Consider the following 27,822-nt stretch of genomic DNA (forward strand, 5'->3'; position numbering starts at 1 on the left):
AGTTTTGCAAATGAACTGAACAGATGGTAGAAGCACAATAGGCTCGCCACTGGCTGAACTCTACATAGACTGACTTCTATCTACATTTCAATTTGTCAGTTCAAAAATATGGTCAATGAGTGTCTTAAGCAACTTTAAGTATCAATGCCTTATTCCCCATCAGACATGTCAACATAGTTGTCTAATGAAAATGATACATAATAAATAGAATAACTGGAAAAAAATTTAATGATCAACTAGCTCATTTCTGTAGATAGTCATGCCTACAGGTTCATAGGCTAAGCATATGTGTCCTGGGGAACATATTTTAATTTTTTTCTTCTCAGAGTTTGCCTGCTCAAAATATCCAGTCTTTTTTCTTCCACTCAATAGGAAGCCACTGACAACTATTACACTTTTTAAAGGTTGAGAGAAGAACCATCACAGAACAGCACAATATCATCACAAGGAACTGGGAATGAAAATAATGCCACATTTGTGTTTTCAGTCAAGTAATTATTTTGCATCAATATCAGCATAGAGACTAGTGAGACCTAACACTTGCCCATTTTTTTGAGACATCGCAAAAACTCTGCTCTTTTTCCTGCAGCAGACTGACATAGATTACCCCTCCCTACCCTGTATAAATGTTGTATTGCTGTTTGGTTAGATGCAAACAAAAATGATGCTGGACCACATTTTTAGTTCCACAGCCACCTTAGAAATGAGACAAAAATAACTCAAAGAAAATTAAAGTTTTATTCAGGTACTGTAATTACTTATTTTCATAATGCAGTTTAAAGCAAGAACATTTTTTGCCCCAGAAACATTTCCCCTCCTTTGTCATACATGCATTCAATATATGCTTAAAAAACCCCAACTCTCATTCATAAACAAAAGTGCAACTGTCATTCATGTAAACTTTTCTTTATAATCCTCCATAGTTTTAGAAGTCATAAGTAAAACCTATGGATGTCAATAAGGCTCATTGTTCTAGTAAAATACTATTTTATGTCATCAAGTACTGTATGCATGGTAATTATTGTGGAATTGCCTGTATGTACACAGGTGCCTAATGCACCACAAACTTCAGTCTCACTTGCAGGGTAAGAGGGGTCAACATCAAAAAACAACTTAATTTCATCTTATTTTTAATATTCCTTTTTGCACGAAGCTTGAAATCAGCTGCATCTGTTTTGAAAAGTTTCACAAAATGCATGGAGACAGATATAACAGCTGATAGAATACATATTTAAAAACAAAGATTTCTAGCTGTGATTCTAGATGAAATTACTTATCTAGAAATCTGCAAACTATTGCACTATTGTGCAGGATTGTCAATATTATTGAAACATTCCATTTCAGACACAGACACGCAGGAAAATTCACCACATTTTTAATATGGCAGCTACTGAGAAGTGGCAAACTTTTGATATTTTGCCTATAAATATTTCTGCATCATATATAGGAGTGCATATTGTATTGTTTCTGTAATATGAACCATGAATAATTTACAACATTAAAATACACTTCAGTGGATCTACATACAGCCATGTCTAACTTCCTACTACCACCTGTATCACCCACCACCACCAATCCACTGGAAATGCTACACAGAGCATCAGCAGATCCTGCTGAATAGAGGGACTAGTGGCAGGAGCAGGTTGCAAAGCCAGGCAGAGGAAACTTTTGCAAGCATCACACTATTGTTGTTAATATATCCCAAATGAATTTACACATCCGGTTTACTGTGATGTGTGCTATTTCTACACAAACAAGTTACAAAATAAAAAAATAGCTTTCACTTACAGTGGACCCTTGACTTACAGACGGCTTGACTTACAGACTTTTTGAGTTACAGACTTCTCTGGCCGCAAAATTTAGGTTTGACTTGCAGACTGAGATTTGACTTACAGACCAGAAAAAAAACAAAATGGAACAAAAACGGCCTGTCGCGGGATTGACTTACAGACTTTTTGACTTGAGAACCACCTTCCAATACGGATTAAGTTCTCAAGTCAAGACCCCACTGTATTAAAAAAGTGGAAAAACATAAGAGAAGTAAATTTTCAGTTGTCACAGAACTCTGTAAGCAAAGGCAAGAAGTACATGGATCAGGAGAATATAATAATGTGCCCTCAGGATCTAATGTGCAGGAAGTAAAACAGATGCCGTAATATCTGCACTGAAGAGTTTCCCAGTTTATCATATACAAAGGATTGTGTTTTACAAGATGGAAAAAGGTGAGCAGAACAAATTTAATAGTCTGCATTCTGTATGTTGTACAATACAAGATCATCTTGCAGCACACTGTGTCCTCTTTTCTTTCAAGCACAATAAAAAAGTTAGTGACAGGAACCTAAATCCAATTATGAATTCCAACTGGGGAAGACACACTGATTCAACAGGAGTTTGATATGACAATATTTATGTAAACTGCATTGATTTGGTGGCTCTGCTCTAACTGGGTTTAACAATTGGATTTTGTTCATTAATTTCATTTCTGGCTACTTAAGTTCCTCTGATAGAACAGTGAAATATCATATCCATTCAGTGGCAGAAGGGATACACAGACCATATGGGGATCCTGGCAGCTAATGACGAATGTTTAATTACAACACCCTTGCAGGAACCAGATTTAAAGAGCAGACTTTCTGGTATTAATTACTTTGCTAGATTCATACTGTTAAGATCAACCGAAAGATGCAGAACAAAACATCTGGAAAAAGGTGTCACTACAATGTGAACTTAAAGGATCTGAAACTGATGTGAAGCTAGTTGTAACCTGATCAATGCCTAACACCCATTTATATTTTCCATGAGAAATTTCTTTACATTGAGCACCGAAACATTAACTACATGACAGCATAAATTCTTCCCAGTCTCAGCTACCCTTTCTTACAGCTTTAATCATTCTATTTTTTTAAAATCAATTTCAATGGTTATTCACAATATATAGAGGTTGGTAACTAGTATCAGAAAACATGATAGAACTTCATTAATACAAACTTTTGTACTGCAATAATTTTATATTATAACTTAAAAGCATTCCTCAGCTGAAGAACTTCTACTATCTTCTTAATGGACTATGCAAACAAGGATGGGGAATTCTGTATTTCAGATCACTGATTCTTAACCTTGGGTTACTCAGGAGTTTTGGACTGCAACTCCCAGAAGCCTTCACCACCAGCTGTCCTGACTGGGGTTTCTGGGAGTTGCAGTTCAAAAGCATCCTAGTAACAAAGGTTAAGAACCACTGTTTTACATGACAACTCTCAGAATCCCATGACCAGCGCCCATATATCTGTGCACATTTTTCCTATCAATTATATCTGTGCACTCTTCCTATTTTCAACTCAACAGCCATACCAGTTACCACCTAAATGTGTAAGACTGCACAATACTTCTGGGGTGCACAGTGGAGAACTGAACTCCCAAACCTCTGGCTCAACAGCCAGGTACCTAACTCACTGAGCTACCCAGCCAAGACACATAAAGTAGCTAAAGCAGCTGACCTTCAAGAATTCTTTAAAATCTTTGGAACACCAAAGCCCTGGAGAAACTTGGATATAGATTACAACAGTGTTTTGTTCTTCCACAACTAAATTCTTTTACTGGATTACTGTTCACCTCCATACTTACCATTTTAACATACATTTTAACAATAATTTAATCCACGGGGTTAAAATCTATAGCAACATCCTTTTATTGTATGTAGATTTGATGAACTCTTAAGAGAGTTTGTCAAAGCTGATTGTTGCTCATACTGATTTCTGTTTTACTTTTACTTTCCTTTGCCAATTTAAGATTATATTAAATGAGTATTTTTGTATCAGTTTTATCTGGAGAATTTCCTCCAATCCAGCCCACCATTCAATTAAAGCATTTGTAAAAATCTGTAGATTGGTGTATCTACGAAGTTCATCAATTTTATTTTTATTCTAAGATACAGGCAAGCAAAAATAATGTAACCAGTATTACAAGATGCTTCATTAGGATCATTTGTAGGAAAGCACAAATTGTTATGATTTTGTTGAAGGTTGCTCATCTGCTTCTAAGTGTAAATAAAAAATCCAGATTATAATACTTAATTCTCTTGTTCCTAAAGCAATCTGTCAATTAAGCAAGGTCTTTTGCATCTCCTTCCATTTCAGAGGATCTTTGTATCAACAGTACATAGCCAGTAATTAAATATTTTATAACTAAATACTAGGAAATGGATTGTGACTTCCTCTCCCAAAACAAACATATATGCACTCTTACATACAATGCGACATTCAAAAAAGATTATGTATGAAACACAGCAAAAGGTTAAGACAGCCTGGTTACTCTTCAGATGCTATAGATCTTTCACAAAAGGCTAAGATTTTGCTAGCCTGCCAAATTCGAATCCAAGCTTTTTCCAAATTGGCACCATATATGAAGTTTACTGGAAAACTATCTACAGTCCTAGAAAAATTGTCCCTTCTTGAAACAACTTGTTTTCTTTTTACCATCTAGCTCCCAAACTATTATTGTACAGCTTACAGTTACCACTGAATATTCAATAGCAGGAACAATCAGAAATACCAAGAGTTAACAAACATTTCAATATAAAAATGTAAAACATCAGCCTAATGTTTTCTTCTTAAGATAACTGTTTCAAACTCTAGCTTAAAATATTCCATCTGTTTACTTGGGCTGCTATGATTTCTGTAAAAAAATAAAAAATATTTATAAATGTAAGTACGTAGTCTTAGCTTAATTATATTTTATGTATGCATTCTTCCATAAAAATAATGTCCATACAACTATGAAACACACTCTCTCTAAAACTTTGTAAAGAAACCCACCCCCAACCTTGCATCTTATGGCTTAGAAATTTCATTGCTTTTAAATAGGCAATATTTTGCCCCACCCTAAATTAGTCATTATAGCAATGTGAACAAAGTGTGATCTGCAGATCCCCAGCACCATTAATAAATAATTGAAGCCCCCTTGCCTTGTAAGGGGCACAGGGCAATTTCATCAGGTTAATGGGCCACTGACCTACTTCAGAGTTTATATTATATTAATTTTGAGTCTCAATTTAAAAAATTAAGATCACCAAGACCAACCTCCCATAGAAAGAGAGGACAATAAGAAATGGTAATGTTCAAATCCTTAGAATGATCATGCAGTTGATCTCTTTATCAGATAATTAGTAAGTAACCCTAAGCAACAGCTGTTTGCTACCAATGCAACTAGGACCAGTTTGCTATCATCATAGAGGTCAGAATATTATTGCATATCCATATTTATTTGAGTAGCACTGCCTGTTACTTCTCAGTGGTTTACTACTGATGCTTTGAACATTTCACTTTGGGGAAAAAATCAATTTATGAACAGATGTTTACTGTAGTATCAAACTTCAGCCAATGGGGAATTAACACATTATTTCTTCTCCAAGTATGGATCACATTGTATCAATGGTGGACCGTGTAAGTCCTACCAGATAAGTTTAGATTGCCAGGAACCTTATTTACGGATACTGCTTTTCCCTTTCTTCAAAACAATCAACTTCTCATAAAGGCTACCAACTTGGCATTTGGTGGGCCAGATGGAAAGTTTAGGAGTCAAATTATGACCACAGGATCCTATGATTATTTCTACACTAGATTCGGTTTAGCAATCTCTGTTACAGGAGACAAAAATAAAATGAACATTGATCTGGGACAGGAAGCTCTGTTGAATTTCTTCATTGTTATTCAGAAGCATGGGCTAGCCATCATCTTGTACACTAACAACATACATATGAGACAGACCACGCAAGTCTGTCTATAGCATGACCTATTTGGTTACTCTTTGGGACTGGCCACACTAGTCTGTCTATAACATGACCGTGTTATAACATAACCTATCTGGTTCCTGTCTGAGTACTGCCAGATATGTTGTACTCCAGAGGTCTAAACAAGAACCTGCCTTGAATCCTTTTTTGGAAGAAAGGCAGGAGAATAAAGTGAATAAAAATAAATATATCTACATACAAACATTATCCAGTTAACGGGATGGCAACAGCCAGCAAGGATCAATATTCTATGTACAGCACTCAGCATGTAAAAATGGATCATGGCATGTAAAGGCCATGTGAGTTCTTCCCCCAGTGATACTAGTAAAACAAGCAAAAGGCCAAAAGCAGCTGAACCCAAGCACAGACAAGGATAACAGACGTCTAGTGGAAAACATTTGTACATGTTACAAATCAAATTTATATTACATTACATACATTAAACAGAGCATTTAGATTCACTCCAATATCCTACCTGTGCTCAGAAGAAATAAGCCAACCAAAGAAACTGGTCTCCCGTAAAACTGGTTAAAATCACTGCATGCAAAAAACCACACATTCCAAACTAGAATAGTTCAGATGTCACGGAAAGAAATTCTACCATCCAGAATATGGAGATAGAAGCTGTACAAAGAACCTACTCAAACGAATATCAGTAGTAATCCATAAAAAGTGCTCTCTCATTTATAGAAAAAACATCTGTTAGAACCAAAGGGAAGATGGTTTTACTTTACAGCATATTGCAACTCATCGTGTTTCCACTGATATGTTTTCCAAACAGAATTGTTTTGTTAGTTTTGCTTTTGCAGATTACATTTCCCTAATTCAATTAAGGTTTATATAGTATCTTGTACTAACAAGATATTACTTTGTCACTAAGCAAAAGTAACACAGACACAGAGGCAAGCAATAATAGAACTTAGCAATCAATTTTTGGACCACAAATCCTGCAATCTGCTAGCCCATGTGGCCAATGATCCACAGACGTAACATTATCAAACTCTGCCCTATACAGATAAAAATTAGTGAGCATTTCAAAAATTAAAGGTTACTGAAGTCAAAGATAGCAAAAGCACAAGAATTACCTTGTGATTCCATACTGACAAATGCTGCCCATCTTCCCACCTCCTACAAATTGATGTATAGTCAAGTTTAACTGAAAGGAAGGAGGAGCTCCCATCAGAAAAGGATAGAACACAGTGTTCACACCAGTTCCCAGAAAACTTTTTGTTAACAGTGGCTGAAATCCTGTTGTGCAGTTATGCAAATTGTGCAACTTTTGCAGGTAAACTGCAGTGAGCTAAGAAATTTCCGGAGGCATTATCTGTTGCATAATGAGTTGTATGATGGAGTGTGCAACAGATTTCTTAATGTATGGCAGTTTGTATTTTAAAGATATGCCATTTGCATAACTGTATAACAGAATCTCAACCACTGTTCCTCCCCAGACATAACCTCCATGTTTAGAAGCCACAGACAACTACATAAAAGCTAGAAATGGCCATGACCTCCAAATGAATAGATTTTAAGCCCTCAGTGATATTTGTTTGTGTAGCTGCTATTGGAGAACATAATGTTTAATAAAACAGATCATGATCTGATCCAGCAAAGTGATTATTATTACAAAGTCATAGCAATCATAAGAAGAACATTATGCAAAGTAAATTTCAATTATTCAGTTTCCTGTTTAGGTCTTCTACACAGACCTAAATCCAGTTGGAATCCTGACTGGAGCAGATCTAAAAAAATCAACTTTTGTGTCACTATTATATAAACCCAACTGATTCAATGGTAGGAATCCTATGGGGGATTTATTACTGTATAAGTATAATTGTGTAAACTGAGGCAGCATATTGCCACTAATTAAAGAGCTGCTGCTATCATACCTGACTCCACAATGTTGACATGAAATAAAAAATGTGATGAACGACTAATTAATTAGTGGGGATTTGCCACTAAAGGAGCAAAAAAAATTGATGTCTGTGTTGCTCTAAAGATTTAAAATGCAAACATTCATCAAATAACCTAGCTCTGCCCTATTTAAACACAAGTTGTTCTCCCTGTCCTCCCCAAAAAAGAGTAATGTCATGAAGAAATAGTCATATCATGCATCTTGGGTATTGCGGTTCTGCAAGAGCATTGGCAAATCCTTATTTTTCTGAGAACAAAGTCAGTGCATGTATCCAAAGCACAAGAGGTGTCTTAAGACTATAACAAGGTATCTTTGATGTATATTGCATTAAGCAAAAAAGTAAAACTCGTGGTGGTGGTGAAGATGCTCCACTACAATTCTCAAGTACCTACTAGGTTGCCATAAAGCAGAGGAGAATATACACACACTAAAGAATTAAGTTGTTATTCAGCTTGCAACAAAGCAGGTTTACATAACCTATTAGTAAATAATTTCTACTTCTGAAAACAAGCAGTGGAAGAAGCTGCCAAGATAGCTGTAGAATTTCCTTTCCTCTGAAGTTTAAAAAGTACTGTTCTGAACATAAATCACATGCGGTTTCACATTGAGTATTGACACAATTTCACCAGATGCTGTCTAATTTTTTTGTAAAGAACTTTTGCATTTTTTAAAATAATTAGGTGCAGAATGGGCCCCATCTAGGCAAAGCTCAAGAGAAAAAAAAAATTATCTCAGCAACATTCCAGCCTAATATTCATGAGACAACTGTTAATACTGCTCACAAATAGTTCTCAGCTCCTAGTCACTGAAGAAGAAAAACTCGAAAAAGGATCACATCAGATACTGCAAAGAATTTCCCCCTCCACCCTTTTTTATTTTTAGAAATAGAAAGAGGAGAGAGGTGCTTAGTTCAGTGCACATTCTGGCCTTCTGATGTGAAGCACAGCCAGTAAATTCTGTTTTGGGGCTAGAGTTTCTGTCTGTCGCAACCAGCATAGTCACAGACGGCAACCATGTGGGCTCCAGGATCCTAAGAGCTGCAGTAAAAAAATAAAACTCCTCTAGGCCCTGGAACACAGAAGGTACTATAATAATCTGAAGAGCACAGGAGCTCATTTCTATTAATGCAAACACGCATTACTGTATTTTCTATTACCAAAACAGAAAAAGCAGCAAGACCATATTATTAGAACTAGAAGAAATTAACACAGTATTTAGTAATTAGATTAGTGATTAGTAATTAGACAATACTTGCTGTAATATTAAATATGCAAAATTGTCATAGGCAGATTTATTTAGAAGTTAATTCCCAGTGAGTTAAATGGGGCACGCTACCCAATAAACAGGTTCAGTTCAGAATCCAAATACTTAATGCAAGTATCAGAAAGGATATTTGAACTAAACCGCACCTTACTTCAGACCGCTGAATTATTTTACTCAATGGGTGGCCCATAAAAATCAATAGTGCTTATCTGAAAAAAAACATTTTCATACTCTAACAGAAATTCTTGTTGTGCTTCAGTATGTACATGCTAAACTTTCAAGGCACTTTCTCTTCTTTTGCACTAACTTGTGAAAGTAGCATTAAATTTTCAGCCTTTTGTTAGGGTTTTTAAAAAAGTCATTTACCTTGCAAAACCTACTATCGGTAATGTTATTTCAGTTACAATATTTAGTTCACTTCTATTAGGGAGGGTTAATTCAGCTTCAGCAATCCCAGCTGAAATAAATGAAATCTCATTTATTAAGGTTGTTTAACATGTTCAAATGAGATGAAAATAAGTGTCTGTGGTTAATGAAGGGAAATGCTGGACAACTGACAAACTTTCTATTCAGTGTTCTTGTACCATTAAAACTGTAAGCAGACATTTAAATTCTTTTAATAAATGTTTGTTCACCATGGAAGCCTAAATATAACTAGAAAAGGATCTAGATGAAAATCATTGGAAGTAAAGCAGAGATAAATAAAGCTCCTTTTGTGAGCATATTCCAAGAATGTCACTGTAATACAAATTCCAATAACAACTCCCTTTAAAAAAGCCTTATGCATTTTTATGTTGAAAAAAAAACTTGAAAAATTATTATCCTTTCCCAGGCCTGAACCTCACATGTGCTAGAATGCTGCTTAAGTAATGGATATGAGAAAAAATGAGAGACAGAAAAGCAGAAAGACAGAAAGATGGGCAGAAGGAGACAGAGATAAAGAGAAAGAAGGATCAAAATGGTACTGAAATGCATTTGGAACTTTAAAACACATTTAAGTTAACTGATCATGTCATCTTATGTAAGTCCAATTATGAGCCAGTTCCGCCAACGGAGCTTAGTCCTAGAGGACTGATGCCTAAGAATCATATTCACTCTCACTGGTGTATGTAGGCATACAAATGCATGCACACAAACTTCTAACTCAATGAGGTATTATAAAACAAGCTGTTTGATGTGTTATCTCTGTTATATTTAGAATTCTATCCAAAAACCAAATGTCAGATTATAAACAACCTACAGATGCTTGAAGATAGTTACTTTGTCCAATGATAGTTTTTTACTAATCACAGATAAGTACAGTGGTGCCCCGCTTGACAACGATAATCCGTTCCAGCAAAATTGCTGTACAGCGAAATCGTTGTCAAGCAAAATAAAAAGCCCCACTGAAATGCATTGAAAACCAGTTCAATGCGACCCAATGGGGGAAATACCTGCTTGTTTTGCAAAGATCCTCCATAGGGTGGCCATTTTCCGATGTCTGTATAGCGAGCAATTAGTCCTGAAAACAGTGGGGAGCCATTTTGCACAGCAAGCAAAAACCTGATGATCAGCTGTTTTTGATCGTCGTAATGCGAAAAACCGGTTCCCGAAGCAGGGAACCGATTGTCGTCAAACGAAAATCGCCCATAGAATCATCGTTTTGCGATCGCAATAGCGATTGCAAAAACATCATCAGCAAACGATTTCGTTGTATAATGAGGTAATCATCAAGCGGGGCACCACTGTAGTAGTTAAGAACTGTTAAGAGAATGGAGACATTCTCTTATTCTCTGTTAAGAGAATGGAGACATTAATGTTATAGTTCTCAGAAAGGTTGTTTGGAATATACATAAGCATAGCCAGCTTTACAGTAGACAGGTTTTTGCCTTTAACCTAATTCATTCTTTTAATTTTCTTCGATTCTTGTATTACAACCTATCAAATAAATAGGGCTCCAATATGCAATACTTCTGGCTATTATTCTGTCTCTATTCTATTATTAGTTCTCAAACTAATATGACTCTGATGGACACCTCTCTTAGAATTTCCAAGGCAGGAAAAAAAAAAAGCAGAAGAGGGTTGACCAAAAAAGAAGTATCTTGGTATAACCTTAATTGCTTGTTTCTACAATTATAATTTCCCTCTCTTTTGCATTCAGCTTTTTTTGTAAAAAAAAAATCGCCACACAGATTCACACACACACATCCAACAGTGAACTTATTTCAAGTGTGATTATCACAATAAAGTTACACTAGTTCTGGTTTCCTTAGGCACATTTCTAAAATTAATCTGTCCACAGAATCATAATAATCTACACATACAATTATTTAAATATATTGTGCGGCCTCAGTCTCTTTAAAAAAAACCTCCGTCTTTAGAGAGAGGGAGGAGCTACAAAGGCCAGCCTCCTGTGCACCAAGAGAGCAATATTCTCAAAGGTTTTAAGAGAAATATTATGCTACTTTTCTAGAATATTAGAAACAGAACAATTCTGTTACCATCACAAAAAGGCATGTATACAAAATATAGCTGCACAGTAACAGGTTATAGTACAGGCAAAACTTCAGTCTTTTGTTAACATTCCCCCCCCCCCCAGGTTTTGAAAACTTTGTTTGATACAGAATGGTTGCCAAGTAAATCACACTGTCTTCTATAGAATATTCAATAGTTATTATTTCACAATACTAGCTATAGTTTCAAAAGTTGTTCTAAGGTAATGTTTCAAACTTGTTAGTATGCTAGAGAGAAAACATTGCCCCCTTCTGACACAAAGTGAAGGTTGCAGAGCAACTGCATAAACAATCCCTGTCTGTCTTGATTCCAGTTATCAATGGTAGTGCATAGATCCATTTTCTGAACAGGGAAACTATCTGCCTTTCACTTTTTCTGGGAAGCCTGGAACGCTTTCAGTTCTGCTAGATACCACTCTGGTGCTTCTGGCCCATTTTGTCCAGTGGGATTATGATCATATCCATAAGCCACTGTTAGTTCTTCATCCTTCTCCACAGCCCTAATAGTGCGGATACACTTAATCAGCCCAAAACGAGGATGGACAAACCTAGAAAGCAAGAAGACATAAAATAGTTATGTTCAGGGGAAAAAAAAACCTTTCAAACTATTCCAAGATCCAAGGTCTTTCACTTAGCCGCTCAGAGTGGTATAAATATACCAGATGGGCGGGATATAAATCAAATAAATAAATAAAATAAATAAATTTTATAGGGCTGCGATGAAAGAGCTACCTCAGACATGCCCCACAGGAAACCTGGCTCTTTTTGAAAGATGATCATTATGGCAAATCACAACCTGGTTTTTGAATGCCCAGATAATTTTTATAAATATATATTTTCCTACTTGTGAAGGGTTCCTAGTCACAGAGTTCAAAATGTCCCCCAATCAGGGTGTATTCATACAGCTTCACTGAAGAGAATCAGAGGTTGTGGTATCTATATGTGCACACGGGGCAAACTGTGCACACAGTTTGCACAGTGAATAGGAACAACTGTGGATTGCTTCATATGAATGGATGGCTTCCCCAAAGACGCTACCAAGGAAGTCAGCTCATACCACAGTATTTTTTTCAGAACACAAGTAGTGACATACAGTCCAAGAGATGGTCTCCTGCCACAAGATCTCATAAAATATCACAGAAGATGGAGAGGATTAAGTCCTTTTTTTGCATATATTTATTTATTTATTTATTTGATTTATATCCCAACTATATGATCTGGTCGACCACTCTATAGTTGCATTTCTCTATAGACCACACAATATAGTTGCATTTCAGTATCTTCTAACAAAACAGAATCTGAGACTTGTTACTAAGACAGTACAGTGCAAACAAGTGTTTGAGCCACCAGAGTTATCCTGGTGAAACTGTGTTTTTCCCCAGCAATACTTCCCAGTTTCTAGTTATACACTGCAACAACTTTCCGTGCACTGTTTTTTGTGCTGTGTTATAAGCAGTACTTTGGTGTAATCTGTTACCACAAGGTATTGCACAGAACAGTTGACAGCTCTGCTCAGTATCTGGAATCAAACACATTTCATACTTACGAATCATAAACACAGTTCGGTGCAAAAGAGTGGTTTGCCTTGTGTCCCAAAGAGGCACAATATTTGGATGCATGGCTGTAGGGTTCTGGTACATCTAGCACTGTTTCATCATCAAGAGATATTGTGTTTCCATTCAAAGCCCAGTCTCTGCTATCCACCTAGAGTTAAAATAAGATTAGCATTCCAGTGTTACTCAATGTTTTTGTCCACTTAAATAGCCTAACAATCTCATTTTTATTTCTTGTACTAAACAAGTTTACTCAAATATAAATTTATCAAATTACTCAACCTGACTACCTAATATGCAGTACCAAGGAAAAGACACTGAACAATCAAATTCTAAAATGACAGTGATGTTTTGTGTGAAGCGTATCTGTAGCAAAGCTGGTTCTCTCTTTATTTATTGAAGGTTTTTCTCTCCCAACAAAGGTCACCCAGGACAAAGGTGGGCACACTTGATAATCTCATCTATTTTTTATTAGAACCTGCAGTCTATCAATATTTGCATGGTGCAAAATACATTCTTCAGTATTACACAATTATTTGTTCTGAGCACCAGCACTAAACCCAGTTCCTCACCATAAAAATCTTCTTCTAGTTGCTCCAAAGTTTCTTAATTTCAACAGTTCAATGTAGAATGGAGGGAAGTCACATTGTTGCTGCTACTGTTAAACAAATGAGAGTCAGAAATCCTCACTGACCAACTGCAGGTTGCCCAAACAGATATCAGAGGGGATCCAGATATACATTTTGTTCATCCTGATACAGAGAGTAAAAACTTTCTTCACCTAGAAATGTGTGAGATCTCTGTAGGTCCTAAATAACTTACAAGTTCTCAGGGCACATTTAATTCAGGGGAAATCATTATGGATTAGGACCTGTTGCACGTACAATAGGTTGCAATCTATTTTTTCACACACCAATCTTTTCAAGCACCTGGACATAAATGCTCCATGAATCTGAAGAAGTGTAATCCATGAAAGTTCACTCTGAACTAAATGTGTTAGTCTTAGGCAACAACACTGTGTTTGTTATTTTGTTGTTGTTGAAAAAAAAAACTAACACAGCTACCTCTCTGAAAACATTTATATCCAATTATAAAATAATACAACACTGGAACTGTAGCCAAGTATAGTGGGGTTAACAAACAACTGAAGCATTTCTAAAAGGAAGCAGTGAGAGTTCACTTTACCTCCTGATGTGTAATTCGTACTCCATTATAAAAGGACATAACTGTGCCAGCTGCAGCTGCTATTTTTGTAAACAACCCTTCTCCTGCACTGGAAATAAGTGAGGAATCTACATATACCCTGGTAAAAGAAGAGAGTACAAAAAATAAAAATGAACTATATTTACTGCATTGTGATATTTATGGGACAGGTTGTATTAGGTTGCATATATATTAGAACCTACCATCAAAAGTCAGTTCGATTAGGGCTAATTTAGGTATCAAGTTTAACACAGAAAAAAAAAACCACATTGTTTTTCAACCACAAGCTTTACCATCTATTAACCAACAATACAGAATTAAAGACACCATAACTCAACCCTCCAGCCTTAAATAAATACGCGAAGTGTTATATAAGGACACCATCTGTTCAAAATTAGCAACGAAACTATGTGAAAGGAGACTTAATTAGTAAGTTTATTCACTATAAATTGTATGTTAAAGGCCAAACCTAATGTTAGTCTCAACTAGCCCACACTCATTGAAACAAAAAGAATCTGTCATTCAACATTTATATAGGTTCCGTTGATTTATCTAGTTGGGACTAACAATGGATGTAACCCTAGGTTAGTAATATGCCAAAACAGCAGAGAAATTAAAATAGGACATTAAATGTAAGAGCAAATATAAGATGTCTGTAAGGTTTCAAAGTAAGATAAAGAGGCTCTAAGTTAAGATGACTAGCTCAGTGAGTTAGGTATTTGGCTGAGGAACCAGAGGGTGGGAGTTCAATCCCCCATTGTACAACCCAGAAGAGCTAATCCATGTGACCTTGGGCAAAACTGCATTGTCCCAGGGAGCCCCCAGATTAAGGGAATGGTAAAACACTTTTAAGTACTCTCTATTTAGAAAACCCTGAAAAAAAGGTCGTTATAAGTCAGAATTGATTTAAGGGCCCACCATTATTTTAAATTAAGATATAGTACAGGTAAGTACCAGTCCACTATGGTTCTGTGAAGCAGCATGTATTTAGCCTCTTCCCCAGAACAAGACCTACAGGAACACAGCATGCCATCTGCAAAGCTGTAAACTACATCCCCAAATTTCAACCACTCATCCAGTATGTGTCTTTAATAAGCTTTCCCCCTCTTCACCCCGCAAAAAAGTGGCTTGGACAAAAATTAGCCAGATGAATTTAGTGCTTTCTGCCATTTGGGGTATTTTTCAAAAATCTTAGCTAGTGTAATATATTGCGTGGGTGGGTGGAATCAAAACTATTCCAAAGAAAGTGGGGAACCTAATCATTCAAAAGAAGGATGTGATCATGCTGTTATCATTAGATTATCTCTATTCAGTGATGGAGGAGGCAGCCTATTGATACTGTACTAGAATTCTCAGTGGTTTCAGAAAATACAAGATGTATACATGAAACCAAGTCACTAATCCAAACTATACTATAAACTCGAGCTATGTCAGTGATCCTATGGCTGACCTTCAGAACATGGGAGTTCCAGTGAACTCAGAAAATATTCCAGAACTCACTCAATGCACTTTTCAAAAAATCTGGATACATAAGGATTATATTTCACTCTCCTTGGGGCCAAATGTTTTCTTACTGAAAAAGTCAAAGCTAGGTCTTTTAATTCAAGTGGACCACTCATAGCAGAATGGGAAAACAAACTGGACTGTGGGAAGATGTGGCAATATAGATACCAAATACAGAAAAGACCTAGGTTTCAGCATTTTGTCCTGCAAGAAGCTGCAAGCCTTCAAACCTTTGGACCCAAAACTGACACTAAATGTTAAACATCACCTTCTCAATAAACAAAGAACAATGTTAGGGTTGAAGTGATATTTCTTTGCAGCTTCTTAAAAATAATTACACTCTCTTGTGCCATAATGTTTCACCCTTGTGTAATCACTTTCAAAAAGATAAAACAGTTGTCTTCCACAGTGAAAGTTTATCATGTTAATTTTTTAAGGAAAACATTTCAATTCAATTAAGCCCATGCAAGACAACCATCAGGTTAAAGAGCTAATTATGTGACAAGCAATTTACACATAGGAAGTCTTGTTAGTCATATAATGGAATAAAGTGCTACTGAAGTGTGTACTAAAATGCAAAGCACAACCACCAAATAGTTTCTTTGCAAATGTTTAAGCAGGGAGGCAAAATTATATACATAAAAATTATTCTACCTCTCTGATTCATAAGGATCAGGAAGAAGTGCATTTGTAGAAATGCAGGATGAAGTAGATTTATCAAAACAGTATACTGGGCCTAAAAATAAACCAGTACAGGAATTAATGGACAATATTAAATTACAGGTCTCTGTCTTACTTGTGTGACACATTCAATATACAATCAAATGCAGCTTTTAAAAACAAAGCAGAAAAATAACTTATCTAGTGCTATTCTAATATTGAATAACTGAATTTTGCATAATGTTACCTTACCCTTTTCATTTCTCTTCTCAACTGCAAATAGCTATATAGTCATCTTTTTAAATTTCAAATATGAACCCAAATTTATATGAATTGCAATAAATATTTTTAAAGTTTCATTTTGTACATAAATACCCTACATTTACGTTCCTCTCTCCCTTTCTTGCCATTAAGCCTTTGCTACAATCAACATTTTTGAGCACTAAAGTAAAGGACTCAAGCAACAATTTCTCTGCAAATATTTAACACTGTTATTTCTAGCATTTCAATAAAGAAAAGCAATATACTTCTAGTCACAGAACTCCAAGCTAAAGACCCATTACTTATAGGCGGGCAGGGAATATAGTAATGTCAGTCCTTAACTAATGTAATGGGGCTAAATAAAGTTATATCCCTTCTATTTATATTTGTTTTGAAATATAAATAATGTGATGCTTATTTTCTACAAATAATGAAATACACCTGTGGAACAAGTGCATAAAAAAGCTGAAGACTGATTGATAGAAATGTTTTCCTTGGAAACAAAATTCTAAAAATGGTGTTAAATCGTGAATGCTGTCACCCTTGTATGCAGTACATTATCATTACCTTTCAAAACATATGCTGTGTCCTAATCTTTGTTTTCAATGAAATCTTTGTTTTTCTGAAATAAAAGTAATCATGGAACTGTTCTACAGGACTTAAACACAAAAACAAAAATTTTGCCCCTGCATTTTCGAACAGTGGAATAGTAACTCTTCCTGTCCCATTTTCAAGAAGCACTAAATATTTGGAGATTGGGCATGGAGCAAAAGGATTTTGGCCGCAATGTCTAATGGTAGCAGTAGCTAGACAAGTAGAATAAAGCAATGTGGAAAAGAAACACAAAATATACATTCAAAGTATAATCACTCAGTAGATACTCAAAAGTTCTCTTGCAGATAATGTGTGCATGTGTATGTCAAGGACAGAGCTTAGAAAAGTTAACTTTTTCCCACTTTGACTACTAGTCACACCAACCCACTTTGCCCTGCCAGTATGACATTTATCAAGGAGGACTTACTGCCTGGTAGCACTTCAAATTGTGGCTTTCCCTCTTCTATGGATAAAGTTGCCAGCTTTGCTTTTAACATTTCACCGTCTATGAAGTACCCATAATATGCTGTCTTCCCATCAGGATAAACATAGGCTATCTTCTCTCCAGTCATCTCTCCTTCTTCATTGACTTCTCCAACCAGATACCCACCATCCTGAAGATGAAACATAAGACAGGTACAAGAAAATATACATTTTGAAGAAAATACCATGTTTCAAGAAGACTATTTTATTTTTAAGGTAATATATGTATTGTGTATGTATTTGAAACTATGGCTAACACTTGGCCTCTTAAATCCTATTACTTTCTTATGTATGCAACACAGATTTATCAAGTCAACATGGATTTATCAAGAACAAACCTCTCCAGATTAAACTTCTCTCATGTTTTGATTGGGTCACCTCCCTGGTAGACAATGGGAACACTGTAGACATCATATACCTTGACTCCAACAAGGTTATTCATAAGGTGTCCCATATATTGTATTCTAATAAGCAAGCTAACTATTATAGCCTTCCAACTTCATTATTTTATGATCCTATGACAAATGGGGTACCATTCAGTTGCTTCTAGCTGGAAATTAATGAGTTGCTGATGGAATTTTTAGAGGTATGCACAACAGTTGGCTTAGCATGCACAATAATTCCAGCAGAGACTTGTTAATTGCCATCTAGAATGTTACACTGTTTGCCTTCTGCTCATGTAATAAAGCAATAGGATCTCAGCCATGGAAGTCCATTCTACAATAAATGTGTTATGGCTACATCCAGTTGTTAGTTCTACCCAGAGTACACCCACTCAGCCAGTGGAGACTTACCTGACTTGTGAGAGCCCCATTGATTCAAGGAGTCCACTCTGGTTAAGACTATCAACTGGATTTGGCCATTAATATTTACAGACTCTGGTATGTTTTCTACAATAGACTACTACTGCCACTCTTTGGAAAAAATATCATTTTTCTGTTTAATACATACCAATTGTAGTTGTATTCTTTCAGCCTTCAGTTCTTGCTACTTCAATCAACCCCATCCAGTTGCATCAGCCATATCACTTTAGTTCCATTATTATAATGCCCAAGACAACAACAAACCATTTTCACAAAAAACTGTGTCTAAGGTAAATGACTGAACATATTGCTTTTGCTCTTTTATCATCTCTACAAGTATCAATCTGTATAGAAAAAGGTGCCCTTTGTTTTGTGCAGCTAAGATAAAATCACAAAGCTTTCAAGTCTTCCTGTGCTCTATTTCCAGGCCTAATTTAATAACCCATCATTGGTCTAACATCATGATTACAACAGTCATCTATATTATATTAGACCAACCCACAATATATTACTGGGTCTTTGTGTTATTTTGGACAAACATATAAAATATTGGTTGTTGTGGGTTTTCCAGGCCGTTTGGCTGTTTTCTTAAGGTTTTTCTTCCTAATGTTTCGCCAGTCTCTGTGGCCGGCATCTTCAGAGGACAGGAGTCAGAACTCTGTGCACAGACAGAGTTCTGACTCTTGTCCTCTGAAGATGCCGGCCACAGAGACTGGCGAAACATTAGGAAGAAAAACCTTAAGAAAACAGCCAAACGGCCTGGAAACCCCACAACAACCATTGGATCCCGGCCATGAAAGCCTTCAAGAATACATAAAATATTACTGACAAAATTATTTGCACCCCTATCTCTGGTTGCCTAGAAAATTTTTGTTTTGTTTGTTTCCTAAGAACTTCCTGAAAATTAGTGCACTACTGCTAGTATTTACACCAAGGTTTTTTTCACTGCATAAACACAGAAATCACCTTCACCTCTCTTTTTCAAAGGACAGCAAGAAAAGGATAGATGTTCAGCAGGACACTTTGTTTTTCTAGCTTCAGAATTCAGACATTAGTCTGTTGTGACAAAATGTTCTGAAGCATGTACATGGTCACTACAGAACCTATTCAGTATTTATTTAAGCAGAGTGTCACTAGCTTGAGTAGCCTGAATAGAGCTATTCATTTGCGCAAACAAGAAGCAACTCTGCTCTACTGATTCTGAACTGAAGACACTAAAGAATTATGCTTGGTATATATTTAATAAATATTTCCGAAGAAAAGGCACCCCCCCATCCGAAGGGGAAAAAAACTAACAATACTCTCTTCATACTTAAAGAAATACTTGGTAGCAGGAGAACAAGCTGTACTTTACATCCATATCCCAATATTTTCCAAAGTAGAAGGCAAATCTATCCTGTTTACTGCTACAGTATTTGCATCCAAATTATAAGAAATTGCCACCAAATCAGATATGTGATCTGCTAGCTTCCTGAAGGACAAACGACTGACAAATTTTAATCTCTTGCCAAAGCTTGGAAACCCCAGAATCTTCAGACAAGCATCTCCTTGCTGTCTGGGAAGGCGTCACGCAGAACTTCTCCAAGCTCTGCTTCCTGCTCTCAACAACCTTTGTAGATGGTATAATACTTATGCACTAAAAGGCTTCACTGAATCAACTGATATAAAACCTGTTGATGCTACGGGTCTACTCTAATTGAGGCTAATCATTGGGTTCAGGCTTTTGCTTTCCAGTGCACCACATATACATTCCCATGTTTGGGAAAAGGAAAGCAAAGAGTGCTGTTGATATACTGCCCCATAACACTTAAAGCATTCTCTGGTCAGTTAACCATTTAATTATGTAGGCTTAATTAAATTAAATTAAATTAAATTGCCTGCCCCCCAGCAAACTGGATACTCAGTTTACCAACCTTGGAAAGATGGAAGGATCAAATTCAGGTTGCAAACAGTTTTGACTGCAGTATTGCAATTTAACCACTGTGCCATGAGGATCCTACAGTAACAGTAATGACAGCTCTGTCACTATCTTTACCCATACATTAATTGAATTTCTACATGACATCATCAGTGCACTGGTATTCTTTGGTGGGTTGCAGCATCTAGCCGAACAGCACAGGCCCTGAGCTTGACTAATCACTGTGATTCTGAGATCATCAAGAGCCATATAGCCCTAGAGCCAAGATCACCCTAAGAATGTGGAGATGATCTCAGCATGGTGTTTCTTGCTCTATCACCTGTGTTGCTCTGTGCAAGCTGCATAGTTCCAAGGCACAGCCAAGTAAAGAAACCGGAATATCACTTTGGAGAATTGTACCTAGAAAACACTGAGAGGGCTGCCAGAAGTCAGAATGAATTTAATGGCACATAATTAAACATGAGAGCATCAGCCATACTTACTGGGTAGTATATCCAACAAATCCCATGGCGAACATTATCTTTGTATTGGCCTTTGAATATCAGTCGTGCATCTGCATCATATTCCTGGGCTGGCCCATTTAGTTCACCATCTATATAAGTACCGTGAAGGGCCCCTCCATCTTCATAAGTATATATTCCCTGGCCTTGCAGAGCATCATCAACATAGCAGCCTTCTAAAGTGCTGATGAGGAAAAACAAAAAATACACAAGGAAGCATATTTATCATTTGATCCACTTTGCACAAAGTTTTCCAAGGTCTACCTAAACAGTCTAGAATTATCTTAAAGCCTATTTCATTTCAAACTAACCAGCATGGGCTTAATATGCCATTCAAAAGTCTTAATGCCTGCGCTAGCCCAAATACTTCTTCCTTGGTATGGCTGTAGAATACCCATTCTGTGGGATATATTTCAGATCCCCTCTTTTGCTTCTTCTCATTACAAGTTTAAAATGTTCTTTCACCTTTATTGTTGCTGACTTTTGATGTCACATTTAGGATCAATCACTTTATTTACAGTAAGGTAAAAGGTAAAGGTTCCTCTTGACAATTTGTCCAGTCGTGGCCAACTCTAGGGTGTGGTGCTCATCTCCGTTTCCAAGCTGTAGAGCCAGTGTTTGTCTGAAGACAATCTTCCGTGGTCAAGTGGCCAGCACGACTAGACACGGAATGCCGTTACCTTCCCACTGAAGTGGTACCTATTTATCTACTCGCATTTGCATGCTTTCAAACTGCTAGGTTGACAGGAGCTGGGACAAGCAACGGGAGCTCACTCCGTCGCGTGGATTCGATCTTATGACTGCAGGTCTTCTGACCTTGCAGCACAGAGGCTTCTGCAGTTTAACCCGCATCGCCACCATGTCCCTTATTTACAGTACTTCCTTAAAATTTTATTTTAAAAAACAAACACATTTTTGCCTCTGTATTTATCATGTTGTGAAACCATTCAAAACTAAATACATTTTAACAAAAGTATCACAACTGGGAACTACAAGTATGCTGAAATGTACACACAGAGTGTATATGTGATATGAATTCTTTCTCACCGAAAGAAATAGGACAACTATTGTAGGGCTTTGGAGAGGGAAGGCATGAACTCTGTGCTTATAGAATGAATTGTTGATTGCATTCATCATCTTCTGCACTTTTAACCTTTTATGTTCAAGACAATTGGTAAAAACTGTTGCTTTAAATGAGAAATGCAGCACTAAGACAGTGAATGGTTCTTAGCCAAGGGCAATAAGGAAAATGCCAATGAACTTCATATGTTATGAAGAAGAACCATGCTGGATCAGGCCAAAGGACCATGTAGTCCTGTATTCTGTAGAAACCAGGTCAGTTACCTGTGGGAAGCTTACCAGAAAGACTTGAGCACATCAGCCCCCAATCACTGGCCTTAAAGATGTCTGGGAGAAAAACTTTATCCACAACTCTTCTTTTATTAAAGCTTAGCATTTTATTTTGTTTCACATAATAATAGAAAAACATGTTGGCATTTGCACAGTAATAACAATGTGTACTCTGCAGAACAAGTAACTGCAACTACAAGACAAGATTGAGAGTAGTCAGTGCTTTTGCATCAGCACTTACCTCATCAGACTATAACAACATTAAAGGCAAATTTTAGTCTTTAAAGAGCTAGCAACAAGCGAAAGGGGCTGAAAGCAGATCATAACTTTGCATTTAGCATCTGCGAAATATTCAAGAAAATGGCGTAGTAAGAAAAATTAAGCTCTTAATAACCAAGCAAGCATAACAGAAAAATTAAATAAACCATTCACATAATGATTGCTACCTTCCATCAAAGAAGAAGAACTTTCCACGACCATTCTTCTCTCCATGCACAAAGTTGCCTTCAAATCTATCTGTGGATGAATAGGTGACTGTACAGAACCCATGAGGTAGCCCATCATCATCAAGCGTTCCTTAAAAATGGAAAGACCAATGAGACCAATGTGGTTGATGCAGAAAGGGTTTCTACTTGTATACCTCTTGATGGGCTGGATTTTTCTTAGAGCATGAAAAATATATAGGCTTTTTTGGGGATGCAGCTCCCCAAACTTCCATTCAGCACAAACACTGGCCATGCTGGCAAATGGATTCTGGGAGCTGTAGGTTCAAAGCTGTTTTAAGGTCTTCCTGTTTGTTCTATGATAGGGCAAGCTTTGCTTCTAGCTTACTACCTTTCCTTCTTTACCATCACACAAATCTGCTTCAGTTTTTTCTGTCATCTCCCTCTCCCTACCCAGTGCCACTTTACTGTCAAAACTATTGTCAAAATAACCAGACACACAGTAAGTAAAACCCTATTCTCCATATGTATCAAGGACAACAAAAACTGCGAACAAAATTAGCTATATGGAATTTGCTACCCTGTATCTGCATATTCCACAGATTGAACCCACAAAGCTACATAAGCTACATCTGACCAGTGGACAAACAGAGGATGGAAACCAATACCAAGGTAACCAAATTTCAGACATACTGAAAAATGATGCTATATCAGAGAATCATGAAGTTGGAAGGGGCCTATGAGGCCATCAGGTCCACCTCCCTGCTCAATGCAGGAGAACAAATCAAAGGATATCTGCCAGTGGTTATCTAAATTTCTCTTGATTGCCTTCAGTGTTGAAGCACTTACTACCTCTCAAGGTAATTGGTTCAGCCATCATACTGCTCTAACAGTTGGGAAGTTTTTCCTGATATTCAACCAAAATCTGGCTCCCTGTAACTTATTTATTCATTTATTTATTTACAATATTTTTAGCCGCACCATTGCCAGTGGCTTCTGGGCGGCGTACAACATTAAAACCTAAAAACATTAAAAACATTTTAAGAAACAGTATAAAATACCATATATTAAAATATTTCTTAAAACAATTAAAACATTAAAATTAATTAATTAAAATGCTGGGTGAACAGAAAGGTCTTTGCCTGGCGCCGAAAGGCCAAGAGTGTCGGAGCCAGGCGGATCTCTCTAGGGAGGGTGTTCCAAAGTTGGGGGGCAACAACCGAGAAGGCCCTATTCCGACATGCCATCCCCTTCACCTCTTTCAGGGATGGCACCTTCAGAAGGGCCTCCTGGCCTGATCTTAGAGGACGGGCAGGCACATATGGAAGAAGGCGGTCCTTTAGGTAACCAGGTCCTAAGCCGTTTAGGGCTTTATATGTCAAAGTAAGCACTTTGAATTGGGCCCAAGCAGCAACTGGCAGCCAGTGCAAATTTTTCAGAACCGGCGTGATATGAGTCCGTGGGGCGGCACCACTTACCAGCCGCGCAGCCCGGTTCTGTGCCAGTTGCAGTCGTCAGACCGTCTTCAAAGGCTGCCCCACGTATAGCACATTGCAGTAATCCAGTCTGGTTGTTACCAGTGCATGAGTGACTGCTGCCAGGCTCTGCTCATCCAGGTAAGGGCGAAGTTGATATATTCTCCGCAGCTGTAAGAAGGCACCCCTGGACACCGAGTCCACCTGGGCTTCCAAGGTCAGAATGGGGTCAAGGAGCACCCCCAAGCTGTGGACCCTATCCTTTAGGGGGAGTGTGATCCTGTCTAAGGTAGGGAGATGGCCCTTTAACCTATCTGGCGGGGCACCTACCAGCAGCACTTCAGACTTGTCTGGATTGAGCCTCAGTTTATTGACCCTCATCCAGACCATTATCAAGTCCAGGCACGAGTTCAGAACGGTGACCATTGGAACTTGAGTCCATTGTTGCTGAACCGACGCTTCCACCACTCTTAATCACTGCCTACAAGGACTAGGGTTGATGGGAGTTACAATACAACATCTAAAATGCTGGACTTTGCTCATCCAACTGCTGATTCCAATGGAGCAGACCCACTGAATCAACAGCTGAATGGTAAGGTGAAACTTGTAGTAAAAACGATCAGTTCAGTGGGCATACTCTAGTTACAACTACCAATTCAGTTTTAAGCCAATATCTATAACTAGATCCAGTTGTTTGTTTTATAGCAGCAAGGACTTTGTCTTCCATTCTCCTAGTATAACATCTTAAAACAGGATATATCATTACCTTGAATTTGTAGGGCAAGAAAACAATCAAAATACCTCCCAACATAGGATGCAATCTTGACCTCAACTGAAAGTCCTGACAGGTCTCAATTGTATTTACACATAAATTAGGGGCAGATTTCAGTAATGCTATAATGTTACACTAGTACCATAGACAAAGATACTAAAATTAACACTTAAGACTACACTGCCAAAGTAACACACACTTGAGTTATTATTAAATATAAGCATACACCGATATTAACTCATACAAATAGATACATCTCTTCTTTGTTGGACAGTGCAGTTGCAAGAAAAAAGTTTTAGGGAATAAAACATGGAGAGAGAGAGGTTCAGTCCTCAAAAATGAAAAAGCTGACCCCCCCAAAAAAAGATTGACTTGATTTGAATAAAATGGGCCTTCCAAATTAAATGTTTAGATCAATTGCACACAAGAGTTCCAGATCTCTTTCCTAACAGAAAAATTGCCATTTCAAACAGTTCAACCCTCCCTGCTATCTGCTTGTCAACTGAACAGTGGAACCAATGTGACCATCTGAAGGAATAGGGTCGCTCTTTGCTTTTTAGCTGTCACCTCTTACTTGGAAATTCTCAGAATGCCTTTCTTCCATAGATGACTAAAATATTACGTGTTGTGGACACCTATATCATTCACAGACAAAGCTATTTGGATGGTTTTATTCAAAATGTCTATTTTTATCTCAATGTTACGTACGTTTCTCTTCTGCTCATAAATATGAGTAATGAAATAAAACAGGTGTGTGATTAATTCTAACGTCCAGGACCCAACACTCAGATCCCAGCCCTAATGTCACAGGTCTTGTTTTGGGGCTTCAAAAACTACAGTACTTTTGTTCAGTTCACCACATTTCTCCTATGAAATTCCATCTGCTAGTTTTTTAAAGACAGAACTGTGCCTTTGTCAGCTCTGCACAAATAAGCTTAACTGAGCTCCCAAACCATAATCATGGTGCAGTTATTCAGATAGCTTTGTTCTGCTTTCATTTATGCTGAAGAACCACAGAGATAATTATACATCCACATAGTGTTTGGAGTTTTCAATAACTATGACCATCAAAATGCTTCACAATACAAGCTACAACTGTGGCCACAATTATGCTCAGACGAGTCCTCCTTACTCTTAACGATAGCCGATGTAATTAGGGGCAGGATTCAATAATGAAAGAATTATGCTGAATTAAGCTTTAGACTATGAATAAGACTTTCAATTTAGAGGTTAATTCATCAGCCAAATACAGTACTCTTCATATTAGGCCAAAGAGAGAAAAAGGACCAAGGGTTTTCAGCTGTCTTGCTATTTCCAAATTAACCAGTTCCAGTCTGGCAATGCAGGCAACTCATTAGCTTGTTTGAATGAAATAACTCAGACCACCATATAGTATGTTATATGGATTTCATCATTAGTGTCACATTTGAACTTTTTGGCTCTTCAAAATCAAAGCCTAAGAAGTTACATAACATATCTATCACTCTTTCCAGCTCTAGAAGTCACATGAGAGTGTTGCAACATAAAATCTTCTTCTTTCTAGAAACTAAAAGGAAGCCCAGTAATCAACAATGTTAGTCTGTTTCAACAGGTATAACAAAAATAAAACAAAATGGAAACAAAAGTACGTACTGCCAACCAGTAAGTCTCTGTCCTTTCTAGCATTTTCAGAGTGGCAAGCAGAGTTTAATACTTTCCATTTGAAATAGGAAGTGATGAATAACATCAGCAGATTTTTTTGGAAGAATCAGATCAAAAAAGCAGGAAATTAAGAAGCTAGGCTATCAAAGCTTGCCCGAAATTGGAATTTTAGTCATGCATCTCTGCACATTTCATAAGGCTCCAGATCAGTAAACCAAGCAATGATAACATCATGAAATTCTCAAATTTTATTAACTTTTTCCAGCTTCATAGTTCCTGAAAACATTTTTAAAGATGCCAATTTTAGTCTTTAGACAGGTGACAGAGAGGGAGAGAGGGAGAGAGAAAGAGCGCATGGACATTTCAAGAGCCTCGCCCAAGGCTGAAAGTCCCCACTGACTCCTCAATTTCAATACATAGTTACTAGGGCAGGAAATCCCGCTGATCCTAAGCGTCCGGGCACCAAATAAAATTGTAAGGACCTGGCACCCACTTCAGGGAGAGGAAACGTGTTCCCCACACACTTCGTCTCAACAGATCTGTCCAAGAGAGAAGGAAGGGCAAAACCACTTGCAAGAGTTGAGGCAACTTCGTCCCTCCGCGGGACGGGGCACCTCTTCCGGCCTAGGCTCATTTTAGGAGGGCTCCTGCTCCTCCTGGCCTGCCTTGACTCTTCCCCAGCCCAGGCCATGCCTGCCACGCGCCTACTTCCGAGCGCCGTCTTCACACACGACGGGCGCCAGCCATGGCGGAGGGGGACAAGCCTGCCTCCTCAGAGGAAACTGCAGCAGGGGAGGCCCTATGTTTCGCCCCACAAGTCCTGGTGGCGCAGGAACTCCCGGGTGCAGTAGCAACGCTGAGGAGTGGGCAGAGCCGTCTGGCCCAGAAAGGCGCCTCTGACACCCCGCCTCCCCCTCCCTCCTTCTCTCTCTCCCCCCCCCACCCACCCCTCCTGGCGGCTCCTCCCTCCCTCCGTTTATCCCTCGCTCAGGCCCCGGCGACAGAATTACCCTCGACGGTCTCCTCCAGCGTCTCTTCGTCACTGTCCATGGCTTAGCCCGCCCGCCGCCCGCAGCACAGGCGGGCAACGTGCTCGGGTTGGGCTTCGCCTGGCCCGAGAGCGCACCCGCGTTCCGGCCCGACCCGGCACTCGCCCAAGTCCAGCGGGAGAGCGAGGCCACTAAGGAGGCAGGGAGGGAGGTGGCCGAGGG

The 27,822-nt window shown here is 37.9% G+C and overlaps 1 protein-coding gene across 6 annotated transcripts; it reads right to left on the reverse strand.

The window, feature by feature from the left end:
- Positions 1 to 719: 719 nt before the first annotated feature.
- SETD7 (SET domain containing 7, histone lysine methyltransferase) lies at positions 720 to 27,761 on the reverse strand. Of its 6 annotated transcripts, XR_013545852.1 has the most exons (9): positions 27,622 to 27,761; positions 22,727 to 22,856; positions 20,913 to 21,114; positions 17,654 to 17,840; positions 16,366 to 16,447; positions 14,191 to 14,308; positions 13,578 to 13,660; positions 12,999 to 13,156; positions 720 to 12,000 (listed from the first exon to the last, which is right to left on the reverse strand). XR_013545852.1 is itself a non-coding variant. In XM_020783091.3 (8 exons), exons 1-8 carry the CDS (start codon positions 27,659 to 27,661, stop codon positions 11,820 to 11,822), a joined length of 1,098 nt encoding a protein of 365 aa, XP_020638750.2. In that variant the 5' UTR covers positions 27,662 to 27,761; the 3' UTR covers positions 720 to 11,819. The 6 variants fall into 6 exon arrangements, 2 of the variants coding, with proteins under 2 accessions (XP_020638750.2, XP_078250851.1); XM_020783091.3 differs by lacking the exon at positions 13,578 to 13,660; XR_002299631.3 differs by lacking the exons at positions 14,191 to 14,308; positions 16,366 to 16,447 and having other exon boundaries at positions 13,578 to 13,663.
- Between the last annotated feature and the right edge of the window lie 61 nt (positions 27,762 to 27,822).

The sequence above is a fragment of the Pogona vitticeps genome, chromosome 5 (genome assembly GCF_051106095.1).
Source record: "Pogona vitticeps strain Pit_001003342236 chromosome 5, PviZW2.1, whole genome shotgun sequence".
Classification (NCBI taxonomy): Eukaryota; Metazoa; Chordata; class Lepidosauria; order Squamata; family Agamidae; genus Pogona; species Pogona vitticeps.

Coding starts and splice junctions, on each gene's coding strand:
- SETD7 (XM_020783091.3), bottom strand. CDS start 27,661: ATGGACAGTGACGAAGAGACGCTGGAGGAGACCGTCGAGG. Junction 14,309..16,365: donor GATCCTTATGAATCAGAGAG/GTAGAATAATTT, acceptor TTCTTTTACCAG/GGTATATGTAGATTCCTCAC. Junction 13,157..14,190: donor TACGAATTACACATCAGGAG/GTAAAGTGAACT, acceptor TTTTAACTCTAG/GTGGATAGCAGAGACTGGGC.